This window comes from Mesocricetus auratus, unplaced genomic scaffold (assembly GCF_017639785.1).
Source record: "Mesocricetus auratus isolate SY011 unplaced genomic scaffold, BCM_Maur_2.0 Super-Scaffold_100691, whole genome shotgun sequence".
Taxonomy (NCBI): domain Eukaryota; kingdom Metazoa; phylum Chordata; class Mammalia; order Rodentia; family Cricetidae; genus Mesocricetus; species Mesocricetus auratus.
Window position 1 is genome coordinate 14,889,817 of NW_024429267.1, and position 14,209 is coordinate 14,904,025.

At 47.8% G+C, this 14,209-nt stretch overlaps 2 protein-coding genes across 2 annotated transcripts in view; both read left to right on the plus strand.

Annotated features, from left to right (window-relative positions):
* The window catches only part of Gnb5 (G protein subunit beta 5), a 30,062-nt gene extending 25,978 nt beyond the window's left edge, over positions 1 to 4,084 (plus strand). Inside the window, exons 9-11 of the mRNA XM_040739825.1 lie at positions 706 to 802; positions 1,575 to 1,741; positions 3,195 to 4,084. Coding sequence (XP_040595759.1) covers positions 706 to 802; positions 1,575 to 1,741; positions 3,195 to 3,206 — 276 coding nt within the window. The 3' untranslated portion in view covers positions 3,207 to 4,084. The remainder of the gene's footprint in view (positions 1 to 705; positions 803 to 1,574; positions 1,742 to 3,194) is intronic.
* A 2,292-nt stretch (positions 4,085 to 6,376) lies between these two features.
* On the plus strand, positions 6,377 to 10,403 carry Bcl2l10 (BCL2 like 10). The gene is given in 3 exon segments (XM_005073728.3): positions 6,377 to 6,562; positions 6,564 to 6,833; positions 9,771 to 10,403. Coding segments are annotated over 3 exon segments (549 nt in total). The 5' UTR covers positions 6,377 to 6,409; the 3' UTR covers positions 9,897 to 10,403.
* The last annotated feature ends 3,806 nt before the right edge of the window (positions 10,404 to 14,209 follow it).

Consider the following 14,209-nt stretch of genomic DNA (forward strand, 5'->3'; position numbering starts at 1 on the left):
GGCTTCCCATGGCTTGTTCGGCCTGCTTTTTTATAGAGCCCAGGACCACCAACCCAGGGGTGGCCCCACCTACAATGGGCCGGGCCCGCCTCCATCAATCACTAATGAAGAAAATGCCCTACAGGCTTGCCTGCAGCTCAAACTTTTTCTTCTCCTCAGAGCTGAAGGCCAAACCCAGGGCCTTGCTCTTGTTAAGCAAGTGCTCTACCGCAACCCCTACAACCCTATCTTATGGAGGCATTTTCTTAATTAAGGTTCCCTCCTCTCAGATGACTTTAGCATGTTTCAAGTTGACATAAAAGTATCCAGCACATAGACATAAAATAGAAACAACACAAAAAGAACATCATGGACATTAGCAAATACTTTTAAGACTTGGGAGCAACTTTCATTTCCTTGTGCATGAATTTCTAAGTATTTCCAAATGTTCCGTGATGATGTGCTTCGTCAGGGAAAAGACGGTAGTGTTCTATGTTTATCTCTGTACCTGAGGAAATTTTTCACACTTGCTGTTTCTTTGAGTCTCTGCTGATTCATGGAACAGGACTGAAGGGATAAAATAACAGGAGAGAAATCTAAGTAGGTTTTCTCCTGTCGTGCGTCAAACTACAGAAACTGCTGGCCCCCAATAGTGGCTCTGTGGTCTGCACTTTCACAAATTGAAGCCAGAAGTAATTGCACTTTGTCTGTTTCTTTGCACCCCAGTGCCGCCTCTACGACCTGCGGGCGGATAGAGAGGTCGCCATCTACTCCAAGGAGAGTATCATATTTGGAGCATCGAGCGTGGACTTCTCCCTCAGTGGTAATATTTTATTTCAGAAACTTCTCCAGGACTGTAGGATAGACCTAAAAAACCAACCATCTCTCTGCCTACCTTCTCATCACCGAATGTTCTGTAGGGCAATGTGCTCAGGTGACCTTCAGATACCCCTCCCTTCACCTCATCTGCTGGCCCTTTGTGCTCTGAAATACCCTACAGCTGAGAGGCAGCTAGCAGAAGCCAGGCCAGGGCTGATGGGCCACTCACCTGTTCTGAGTCTGTGCCTTTGCACACAAAATTGCAGCCACTTTATGGCACCTCTACCCAACTCAACTGCTCAGCCCTCGAAAGCATGGATCACCTTGCTTTAATCTCTGTAAACTCAAATTGAAGGTTTAATGGCAGGAGTGTTCCTGCTTCCTCTAAGGCCCAATGGAGTACTACACACACATGAGGCTGGCATGGTAGCTCCTACCACAAGATATTCCTCTCTGTCCCCTGACTTCCACAGATGACAGTGACAGCTTTCTTCTGAATTGCAAAGGCAACATACATTGCCTGCCACAGAGTGGGCCTAGATGAATCTATATTTATTGGACGGATTGGTAGATGAATGGGAGGGTGGGTGGATGGATGGATGGATGGATGGATGGATGGATGGATGGATGGATGGATGGGAAAATTCATGAGTGAGTGAGTAAATAGGTGGGTGGGGGGATGAGTGAGTGAGTGAGTGAGTGATCGAGAGTGAGTGAATGACAGTCAAGGAAGGAAAAACAGGAACTGGTATAACCATTGTGTCTTCTGCTCCCAGGTCGCCTGCTCTTTGCTGGATACAATGACTATACCATCAATGTCTGGGACGTTCTCAAGGGCTCCAGGGTCTCCATCCTGTTTGGACACGAAAACCGTGTCAGCACTCTTCGAGTTTCTCCTGATGGGACAGCATTCTGCTCAGGATCATGGGACCACACCCTAAGAGTAAGAGATGTCCCGTTTTCCTGAGTGAAAGGAGAGGAAGGACTGGTGGCCTTCCTAAGACAGGATGTCAGCCAGCCTTTTCATGTCCAGAACTACAGATGCCGGGCGTGGAGGGGGGGTGTCTCTGGGAGGTTAGGAGCTTCATCCACACGGGCCTTCAGAAAGTCCAAGAGAATCGGCATGGTGTGGAAAGAATAATGGCGCTCGATAACCCAAATGTTTTGTTTGCCGCTAATTGCCTGATTGATTGTGATTCTGTCCTTGAGTAAGCCACAAGTTCCCAGTTGCTACTCCCTGTACTGAAGGGTTCTCCATACCAGCACAGATGTCATGTGTCAGGTCACAGCCCCTGTGAGGTGGCGAAGGCCCCTGGGATGATGTATTGATTATGTGACTACTATTGCAGGAAAGGGGCCTTAGATCAGACTTTCAACTCCCCGAGAGTCCCACCACCATAGCAAAAGGCAAGGAGGTGGGCATCAGGTGTTCCCGGAGCATGGGAGTGCTGAGCACATTGCTCGTTGCTATGCAAGATCCCAAATCTGAGAGAGGCTTTTGTGAGGGTTTAGGGACCTAGTTTGAGAGGGATCTTTGGATAAAGACTTGGCTAAGCTTGGACATATTTGGAGCACAATAATTTTAACATTGCTAGACAGACAGTAAGGGGCAGATTTTTTTTTTGAAACAGGGTTTCTCTGTATTGTTTTGGAGGCTGTCCTGGAACTCGATTTGTAGACCAGGCTGGTCTTGAACTCACAGAGATCCGCCTGCCTCTGCCTCCCGAGTGCTGGGATTAAAGGTGTGCGCCACCAATGCCCAGCTAAGGGGCAGATTTTAAAGAAAGTCTTAGAGGGGCCAACAAGATGTCTCAGTGGGTAAAGGAGCTTATTGCCAAGCCCAACAGTAGTAGGAGAGAACTGATGCCCACAGATTATCCTCCGACCCGCTCATGCGCACCACAGCATACACATGCCGGAGTATACAGACATATACAAACTAGATGATAAATGAATGAAAATATTTTAATAAGGTCTTAGAAAGTAAGCAGTCCCTCATGTTCTGTTTATTTTAATGGGAGTAGGTTGAATGTCTAGTTTTAGGACAAATAGATAAAAAGGGTTTTTTGCAATGTTACAAAAGCAAAGCTTAATAGGGAGGCGACGGGGAACAACAGTGAGCTGTGAGGATGTACATGGTTCAGTTCTCAATCTGAGGGAGTCACTTGTGGCTGGTGAGCAGGTGGCAGAGGCCCTGCAGACGGTGAACTGAGGGCTAGGTGTCAAGCATGCTGAAGCCCACCAGAGCCCTGTTTGGTGGAGTGTGCATGAGTGTGTGTGTGTGTGTGTGTGTGTGTGTGTGTGTGTGTGTGTGTGTGTACAGCCTGATTTCCTCTTTTAAACTTAAGTTTTATCAATTATCAACTACTAAAAATGACCTATCTGTGTCTTCTCAGGTTTGGGCATAATCCTCTCAACAGTGTACATGAAGAACGTGTCCTTCCCTGTAGACATGACTTCTAGAGGAGCCCACGGGTTAACTTATGGGAGCAACTTCACGGCTCAGTACTCACTCAGCCCCTCCAGTGTCACCATGGAAACCGTCCCCTCCCCGTCAATGTGCTCCTGTAGGCCTTGGCACTTCAGCCGTCCCTGAAGTCCGTGTTTCACGCATCTCCAACACTTTGTAAAATCTGTCTTTGAAGTTATTCCAACTGACAGAACTCCACATTGATCAGCACGTACAATGTCCCTCATTGCTTCCTTGAATTTGGTCTGTCTTCAGAGCACTTTAAACTCTACCTTTTCTTGGCGTGGACTGTGGCTTCTAGAACCTTCCTCTGGACATGCCAGCTGTATGGACTGTGAGAACGACTGTTCCCTGGTCTGTCATAGAAGAAAATTCCAGTTCCAAATGTGACTACACAGATTCACTTTTTAAAACTTTTTATGTAAAAGTATCTTTTTTTCCAACCTGTTCAGTTGTATTTTTTAGATGAAATGTTTTTGTCTGGGAAAGCCTTTAGACATGAAGTAGACTTGTGCAGAAAACAGGCCATGTGTTTGACCTGTGATGCTGTGATAGATGGTGGTCTAGGGCGGGACATCTCCCCACACTTGAGGGGAAACTGATTGCCATTTATAGCACAAATGCTTCTGAGAGCGAACAGAACCTTCTGGTATGTGAAGACAAGACACACGATGGGTTTAAAAGCCTGCTAGTAGCAATATCAGAGATGCCTGAGTCAAAGCGGGTGCTGCCCATGTAAATAAGATGCGAGTGTCCTGCACAGCAGTTATACAGACTGATGGGCAGGTTATGAATAATAGTGTCTTTGCTATCAAAGGGGTATCCTGTCTTTATTTGAATCAGTAATTCCTTCTAGATGCTACTGGCTGCTTCTTATTACAAGGTCCCTGCTGTCTCTTCCTTTTTTTTTTCTTTTAAAAGTGTAGAGGTTCTTTTAGAAATATCTACTAACATATCACGTTAATACAAGTGGTGGCACGCAATTTTAAGTTCAGGTACTTGGTGTGTGGGGGGGGTGGCAGGAGGACAGGAGAAGGGCTTGAGCCCAAGAGCTCAAGACTAGCCTCAGCCACACAGTGAGACCTTGTCTTTTCATTGTGTGTGTGCCTGTGTGTTGCTTTGCTATGTCTTGATTATTATATTTATTTATTTATCCATTATTCTGTTCATTTATTTATCCTGTGTGTGTGCAGGTGACTACACGTGCCTCAAAGCACATGTGTATGTCAGAGTGCAACCAGTGAAAACCTGTTTGCTCCTTCCACCACATGGTGCCTGGGGACGGAACTCAAGATCCTCAGGCTGGGTAGCGAGTCTCCTTACCTGCTGAACAGTCTCACGGCTGCTTGCTTTGTTTTTCATGAGACAAAGTGTCTTGGTTAGGGTTTACCACTGCTGTGGGGAGACACCGTGACCACAGCAACTCTTATAAGGAAACATTTAATCGAGGGGGCTCACGTACAGTTCAGAGGTTCAGTCCATCATAAGCATGGTGCCAGGCAACAGGAAGTCAACTGTCTGTCACGCTGAGGGAAGTTTGAGGAAAAGACCTCAAAGCCCGCCCGCACACTGACACACTTCCAACAGAAGCTGTGGCCCCAACTAAAGGCGAGGCCTCCAGCCTCAAGGTCTGGACTAAAAGTGTGCATCAACCAGACTCCTCCAACAAGACCACACTTACTCCAACAAGGCCACACCTCCTAACAGTGCCGTTCCCTATGAGCTTATAGAGGGCAGATACATTGGAACTAGCACGCAAGCTCTCCTGTATCCCAGGCTGCCCTCAAACTTGTTACATTGCCAAGTAGGATCCTAAGCTTCTGTGCCCTCTGCTGTTCCTCTTGGGTGCTGGAACACTGGATTGGCCAGCAATACACCACACACACTAAAACTGTAGGCACACCGATGGGACCAAACCCATCCAACATGATTCAGAAGCAGCCGAGCTACAGCCCCAGCCCCAAGACTCCATCTTTAAAAAGAGTTAAAAAAATCTACTGGGAATCAAAGGTCACCTTAGACACTGGTAATCATTCCTGGGTAAAACTGGCACTGTGTGTGGCCCTGGGCATCTGACCAGTCAAAGATTTGCTGTCCCTGAGAATCAGGGAGGGTGTGTATCCCCAGATGGCCTGGTCCCCTGGCTTACCCTCCTCTGCCTGGCTCTCTGCTTAGTGTTGCCTTTGCCCCAGACCCCTGTTCCTCAGAGAGACCCTCAGAATGCAAGAAAGAACATTCTTCCAGCCGTCAGGTGCTTGCTCCTCTCACTTCAGCAGTCTCTTTGAAATTGAGTGAGAAACGGCACATGTATTTTTGTTGTGTTGTTAGTATTATTTAAATGTCCCTTAGGAGGCCTGAAAGAGTCTCGGGGACATAGGATGGCTCTCTTTGCTCCTCAAGGTGTCTACCCTGGATTAAAGCAGGCCTCTAGAGACAGAGGACAGGGACCAGGACAGCTGGGCACAGATGACCACTGGGAAACGGCCTCTGAGGAAACTTGGGGCATCACAGAAAGTCAAAAAGGAGCCCCTAAGATGATCCACAGGGGCTGGAGCCCAGCAGGCCTGTAACCTATTAGAGCAGGGGTTCTCAAGCTGTGACTCCCTTGGGGGTCGAACATCAGGTATCCTGAACTTCAGGCATTTAGGATTCACAACAGTAGCAAAATTACAGTTATGAAGTAGCAACAAAATATTGTTGGGAGTCACCATTGTACTAGAGATGTGTTCAAAGGAGGATAGCAGGGGTTCTAGGGAATGTAGCTGGCAGATCAGAGACAGGCAAGAGTCAGGGGCTGGGGCCACATTGCCTCCTCCAACCTAGGACAGCTGCTTTGCAAAATGATTTCCATAGCCTCATTTTCCAGTCAATAGCAAGTTAAAACACAGCTTCTAGCTGGGCTTGGTGGCACAAGCCTTTAATCCCAGCTATTCAGGAGGCCGAGGCAGGAGAATGACAAGTCCAAGGCCTATCAACCCCTAGAAAGTTCCAGGTCCCAGCTGTTGTTTCTCAGTCCACCATCACAGGCCTCGCTCCTCGCAACAGGTGCAAGTGGGATTCCCAAATGTCTTGCGGGATGGAGGCAGGAAGCAGCTGAGCCTAGAAAGCCTGGTGGTGATTCGGCTGGGTGCAGAGGCTGAGATGGCCGACCCGCTGCGGGTCCGCACTAGACTGCTGCTAACTGACTACTTGACGTTCTGTGCACGGGAGCCGGGTGACCCCGAGCCACCGCCCACGTCGGCAGAGGCGGCCTTGCTGCGCTCTGTGGCAGAGCAGATCCAACAGCAGCACCACTTTTTTTTTCTCCTCCTTCGTCGGCTACCAGGGCAACCGCGTGGAGCTGATGACACAGATGGTAGACGCCGTGCTCCCCGATGGCCAAGACCTCAACTGGGGCCGCCTGGTGTTGCTCTTAGCCTTTGCGGGGACAATTGTGAGTCAAGAGCAGAGAAACCGTCTGAAGGATAAAATGAAAGTGCTCCAAGACTGCCAACTCATAGTGGCCTTGCTGTGCAATCGACTCCTGAGGCGGCATCGCTCCTGGCTGGAGGCTCAAGGTGGCTGGGTGAGAGCCCAGAGGGGGAGTGGCGGAGGGGGAGGGAAGGGGGAGGGAGCGGTAGGGTGGGGGGGTGCCCTAATAAGGCCCTCAGAGACCAGGAGGGCTTCAGCTGTACTGTGCAGTCCGATTTTATTTTCTTTACTATTTTTTTCCTAAAGTCAGGGTCTCATGTAGCCCAGGCTAGACTCATTACATAGCCTCCTGTCGCTGTGGACCTCCTGCTTCTATCCTAAGAGCACTACAGTTACACTGCTATGATGGGTTTATGTGGTGCTGGATGTGGACCAGCAGGGCTTTGAGCACGCCAGGCAAGCATTCTCTCTGAGCCGTGTTCCCAGCCCGAGGGTTTCCTTACAGGCACTCAGACTGCCCATGCTCGATAGTTCTCATAAAAATCATCCAGGGGTAGCTAACCCTAACCCTTACCCTCAGGACCTTCAGGGAGGGCTTGTGAGGTCTGATAGGCCCAAGTAGGAGAAAGGGAGTTGTGGTCACACCCAGGCTCTTGGGAGCTTCCTCTCATTCTCCAACCCTTTAGGAGACGGAAGTCCTAGGGGTGGTGAAATGTGTGTGACCACCAAGGGGGGCCCCTGAGTGGGGTCTTTACTTCTGGCCCACTACACTTTTCCCTGCGGGGCATCCCCCAGGCGCCTGGCTTCCTGTTGGTCCTTAATCTCTGGTGTACGCTAAAGAGGCAGCTACTGATCAAGGAAAACACCCAGAATGGGAATAAAGCTTGAGGGTAGACTGTTAGCATCTGTGAGGCCCTGGGTTTGATGCCCAGCACCACCAGGGAAAAAAAGAAAACCAAAAACTAGTTTAGCCCACACGCTGAGCTTGGCCTCGGGTTTCAGGTTTCTTTACTTCCCTCCTCGTTAGCGTTGACTCAAAACTGAGGTGAACAAAAGGATGGGATACATGTAACTTAATCATTAAAACCTGCTATAAGGGGCTGGAGAGACCGCTCAGCGGTTAAGAGCACTGACTGTTCTTCCAGAGGTCCTGAGTTCAATTCCCAACAACCACCTTGAATGAGGTCTGGTACCCTCTGCTGGTCTGAAGGCAGAAGGCTGTATACACAATAAATAAATAAAATATTTTTTAAAAACCCGGCTATAAAAACAAAACAAAACCCACCCTCCTACCAGCAGTCTGTATTTAGAGCACCTGAGAAAGAAAGGCCGTGTGACTGTGACGTGTTAGCAGTAACTCCTGGCCTACTCTGATGTTTGGGCCTCCACTGGGCCGGAGGACAGCCTTCAGCTCTCTGAGCTCTCTGAAGAGATCATTAAGGCAATATTGATTTCTCCCTCTGCCCCCTCTCTCCTCTTCTCCCTTTCCCTCCTCACTCCTCCCCTCTCTCTCATAAGCTCTCAGTATTTGGGAGGGTTCATGAGGACTGTCAAGGCAGATTTTCTTTTGGGTAAGAGATTCATTAGCAAAGTTACTGATACCATGGAGGGACAGCATGGGGGGGGGTCTGCATAGAGTTTAGATCAATGAGTCTCCTCTTAATAGGTTTCAGAGGAATGAGGAGGTCCCATGCCACATAGTGGTGAGCATGTGATTGTAGTTGGGTTGTCACTGCTTCCAGAGCAGCAGAGGAAGGGGGGGAAAGGTTGACTCCTTTAGGTAATGTGTTCATTATACAGGATTTGCTACCATAGTCCCTGATTGCCTAGGCTCAGGGAGCCTGGTTAGTGATCTCCTTTTGGGGAAGAGAGGCTTACGATTCACAGGCTGCCTCTCAATGAGGTGCCTGCTATTGCTTTCCTCTAAGGGTAAAGGTAGAGAACGCAGCTGCAGCAAGTGACTGTCCAGTGTAACCTTCCCTGCCCTTTTGTCTTGGGGTGACAGGCACTGAACTCAATCTCTGGTTGGGGTGGTGCGGAGTGAGCACATCTCCCATCTCGGGATATCTAAGTCAGAGACTGGTGCCTGGATTGGCACAATGGAGGGACATCGTCCGCACAAGCCTGTGTGACGTGCCACATGCAGCAGTCTGGATGAGTTAAGATGGGCAGCGTGCTAAAGGGGGGACCACAAGGGAAGTCCCTGGTGTGTTTTGAAACCATTTTGAATTTGATTTGTAGAGTAGGGTCAAGGGTGAATACAAGGGCTAAAGACAGGCAGGTGCCATCAAAGGAGGAATGCCCAAGGTTTTTCAGTTTTATTGGAGGTTGTGAGGAAGGTATCAGAGAGCAAAGAGGGGCTTTTTTTTTTTTCTGGCTTTTTACGAGACAGGGTTTCTCTGTATTGTTTTGGAGGCTGTCGGTCCAGCCCTGCCTCCAACTCAGAAATCCGCCTGCCTCTGCCTCCCAAGTGCTGGGATTAAAGGTGTGTGCCACCACCGCCCGGCGAGGGGCTTTAATAGAGTTCTCCTAGATGTAAAGTATGAGGCGTTATGAGGCATCTCTGCCATGTGGGACAGTTAGATGTAAAGTATGAGGCGTTATGAGGCATCTCTGCCATGTGGGACAGTTAGATGCTTGCTTCTGCCCAAGTTGAACTGCTGTGAACAAATCATATGAGATGTCTGGAAGCCACACGCCTTTCATTTTATGGCATGATCTAGAACCTCCCATGTATTTTGGAGTTTTTCATATTGAACAGTGGCCAGGGCCTTATGCGTGCTCACCACATGTTTGACCTCCAAGCTCTACGCTAGCCCTTCCTGTGAATTTTTTTTTGATATTTTTATTGTGTGAGGATGAGTACCTGAATGTGTTCCATGTGCCATGTGCATGCAGTGCTCAGGGGGGCCAAAGGAGGGTGCCAGATCCCCTGGACCTGGAGTCACAGACATTGTTAGCCACCATGTGAGTGTTGGGAACTGAACCCAAGACAGACAGTGCTCCCTCTGTCAGCCCCACCTTCTGTGTATTTGGGACTCAGGTTTATCTATGGGGAGGCAGTCTAATGCTCCTCTTATGCCCCTTGCAGGATGGCTTTTGTGTCATCTTTGGGAGTCCCTTACCACTCGATTTTTGGAGCACACTGCTGATCAAGACTTTTCTGTCCTGTGTCATTGCAACAGCCATCCTGTTTGTCTGGAAAAGACTATTATAAGTTTTAAAAATTTTATGATTTTACCTGCCTAACTGTGGCCCACCAAGGGACAATTTTAGATGACTGGATAAGAATTGAGGAAACCTCCTGCTAGAGACATTTTTATCTGCATGCCACGTGGAGTCCTGAGGTTGGGATGGGGCCAGCATTCGGAGGGGATCCTAGTGGTCTTAGGGGTATGTCACTCCAAAGAACTTGAGAGGAAACTGCCCCCACTCATGAGATGCTCTGCTGTCTGCATTTGACTGGAAGCACACCAGAGCCTCTCCCATCTGTTCTGACGTTCTTGAGCCACTGTTCAGTAGCCAGGGTTCCAGGCCAGAGGATCCATCCTAAAGCAACAAAGTCCCAGAGCAATGAGGAATGGAAAAGGAAACCCTATGGATGCCTTGGAAACCTAAATCTTTCTGTGCCTAATCCCTAGGACGTCTGAATTTATAGTGTCCCTCTCTAATAAAGTCTTGCATAACTTCAAATTTTTAATAAATGTATATACATTTTTTTCAACAAAGTCTGGATTTTTCTCTAATTCAGCAAGACTTGTTCTTGAGAGTGACTTGAATCGATGACAGTTTCCTTTTATTGTCTCCTTCTCTATAAACCAGGGTGTGGTTTACATTGCTGTGGGGTTAATTTTTATCTTTATAATGTATATTCATGTTATGCTTGTATGTATATCTGCATACCACATATGTGTCTGGTAACTGTGTGGCCAGAAGAGGGTGACAGATTCCTGGAACAGGAGTTACAGACAGTTGTAAGTACCATGTGGGTGCTGGGAATCGAACAAGGGTTCTCTGGAAGAGCAGCCAGTGCTATCTCCAGCCTTATGGATGCTTTTAAACATGTAATCTACATGAAAGTTCTTAAATCATTCCTCTTTTCCCTTCCACACTCTGGTCTGCTCAAAACCTGTAGGGTGGCAGGCAATGTGCCCTTCAAGCCTCCCTGGCCATTATTAACTTTTCATAAAACTGAGTCCACGTGTGCTGTGTGTGCTGTGTGTGTGTGTGTGTGTGTGTGTGTGTGTGTGTGTGTGTGTGTACCACAGTACGAACTGGAGGTCAGAAGACAACTTACAGGAAGGAGTTGGTACTCTTTTACCATGTAGTTCCCCAGGTTGGAACTCAGGTCATCAGGCTTGGTGGCAATCACCTTTACCTGGTTAGCTAGATCTCTGGCCTTCTTTTTCCTCTTCCTACCATGAGATTTCTAGGGAAATTCCAATTCTAGGGAGTCCCTTAAAGAAGGGAAATCAAGGCCTATGTGGCAGAAGTGTGATTCTCTTTGATACCTTTCTGAGACTGGGGGAAAGGTACAAGCCCTCAGCTAACCGATTCTCAGGCAGTAGGCAGAGGGTGGGGACCTGGATCCTAACATCACATCCTGACACTTCTGTTCTGTGCATTTGTATTGAGATAAAATTCACACAACACAAAATTCTTAGCATTTTAAAGCATGCACTTTGGTGGGTTTTAGTGTTTGCAGTATCGTACACCATCACCCTTTGTTTAATTCCATCACTCAAACAAAAAGCCCACACCATTAACACTCTTCTGATCCTCCCCTCCCCAACCCCAGCAACCTCTAATCTACCCTCTGCCTCTGAATCTGCCTCTTCTGGACACTACCTAGCAATGGAACCAGACAGCTCGTGGCTTTTTTGTGTCTGATTTCTTATTTAGCCAAGTGTTTTCTAGGCTTCCGCACAATGTAGCATGTCAAGACTTGGCTCCTGAGCAAGGCTAATGCTACATAGTGTTTACCACACACAGCTAACCGGAATGTGGGTGGCTCTCACTCATAGGCCAGTATGAGTGTGGTGCTCTGGGCATGCTTTTACGTGTTTTTATGTGGAGTTAGGCTTTCAGCACTCTTGGTTGCAAGCCTCGGTGGGATTGCTGGGCCTTGTGGTAACTGCAGGCTTGGTGTGCCTGCGGCAGGGAGACTAAAATGTTCTTAGCAGATGCACCACTTAACATTCCCACCAGAAAGACATGGGGTTCCAACTCCTTCCACGGTGAAACCTCAGGGTAGCAAAGGGAAACCAGGGAGAACTACCTGGACAGGATCAGGGGAAACACAACTTGTGTTTAAAATACAGACGACAGATGGCTTCTCCTGGGCTTCCCAGATACCATGTAGCCACCTGCCCTGATTTGGTGACAGCTAGAAAGGATAGTCATCTCCCACACAAGGCCAGGGGTCTGCGCTGTGTCCTCAACTCTTCTCTGCAGCCAAGTGCTTCTGTGAAGCCAGCGCTTGGCACTGCCTGCCCTGAGGCCTTCATGCCTGGCCTGGTGCTCCGCTCAAATGGCTAAAAGTATCAGTTTGTGAGATTTTAACTTTATTTTTATGTATATGCATATGTCTATATCTGTGTGCACATATGTACGTGGTGCCATGAAGATGAAAAGAGGCGTTTGGGCCGGGCGTTGGTGGCGCACGCCTTTAATCCCAGCACTCGGGAGGCAGAGGTAGGTGGATCTCTGTGAGTTCGAGGCCATCCTGGTCTACAAAGCGAGTTCCAGGACAGCCTCCAAAACAATACAGAGAAACCCTGCCTCGAAAAACAAAAAAACAAAAAAAAAAAGAGGCGTTTGGATCCCCTGGACCAGGAGTTATAGGCAGTCGTGAGCTGCCGGAGCCAAATCCCCATCCTCTGCAAGAGCAAGAAGCATGCTTACCAGCTGAGGCGTCTCCCCAACCCATGTTTTCTGTATGTTAATGTCTCAGAACCACAAATGGATGAATGAATAAAGAGATAAATTTGAAAACATTTCCTGAGGCCGCCGATAGACTCGGAAGACTGCACATGAGAATCTCGGGAAGTGCTTTTAAACTCTGGGTGCCTCTGTCTGCCAGTCTCGGTGGCACATGGCTCTCGAGGTCCCCCATGTGGCTCTAATACGAAGGAAGGATTGTGCCCCCGGGGCTTTGAGCAATTTTACTAACCAAACAACTGACAGTTAACATGTATAAACCCTTTTCTGTTTGAGCCTAACTAGTTTCCTTGACCCCGGCAAGATTCCGATCACTTTTAAGATATTTAAGGGTGTCCATTATGAATTGCTGAGAGGCTTTTTTTTCCCAAAAAAAATTCTATGCAATTTAATTGAAAGAGTCAAACAGTTCAATATGGTCTATTACAAGAAATGACAGGAGCTAGTCTCCCCTTGACAATCAGTCCTACAGGAAACTTCCTGTTCTTCCCATGGGTTATTTACTTTCTGCCTTGATCTTTATTTTTGTTTTGTTTTATTTTGAGATGGGGTCTTATGTTACCCAGGGTGGCCTTGAACTTGATACGTTGCCAAAGATGACTTTGCCTGCCTTTGAGCTTCTACCTCCCAAGTGCTAGCTAGGATCGCAGATGCCCACCGCCACACCCAGCCGGCTCCTGTATCTTTAAGTAGAAGGCCTTTCTTGATTTCCAGTTTGAGACATTGTGTTTATCTTTACACTCCCAACCCATCTCTTGCCATCCCCTAGCCCCACCCGATGTAATTATATCATAATTTTACTTCAATCACTATTCATTATCCATACTACAAGTTCTCATGCTATTCTGAACTGAACCATGTAATCAGCTAAAATTACTTCTTTCTCACACTTTATTTCCTTGAGTTAATAATTGCCTCAGTCTTTTTATACTTGATTAGTTTTGGATTAGTTTTGTATAAACTTTTTAATGCCCTATCCTTAAGTTCGCTAATGTTGTGGAAATCTCTTCTGGAGATATCGTTTGTTTCCATTAGGTTTCTTGTGTGTGATCTTGCAGGGTCTCCAAATCTGCTCAGAGCCCAGGCTGTCCTTGTCCTCTGCTCCAGGTCCACAGCCACCACACTGCAGTGTCCTGACTCAGGATCCCTCGCCCTCTCCTCCCCGTGGAGTCTCCTGGTTCTGGCCTTGCTCCTTTTCCGTCTATGGTCCTTGTTTTGCTGGAGTACATCCCGCAGCGTCCTGACCAGGGGTAGACGGGAAGGAGACTGCTTGCATCCTTGTGTGTCTGAGCATCTTGTGTTACTCCCAGTTACCGCTTCCTCCAGATGGACAGTTCTAGATTGCTCATGTCATCCTTCCAGGATTTACAGGCGCTTTTCCATTTTCTTCCAGTTTTCAGGGTTTTCCCAGCATGTGTAGTGGGGGTGAGTGTAAAGAGAAGCCTTCCCGCCAGCTTGGTTCCAGAGCCGCATCAGTCCCAAGTAAACACACAGGAGGCTGTATTAATTATGAAGCTGGTGGCCTTGCTTGTTTCTTACTGGCTAGCTCTGACTAATTATTTATCCCATAATTGTTAATCTAAGTATTTC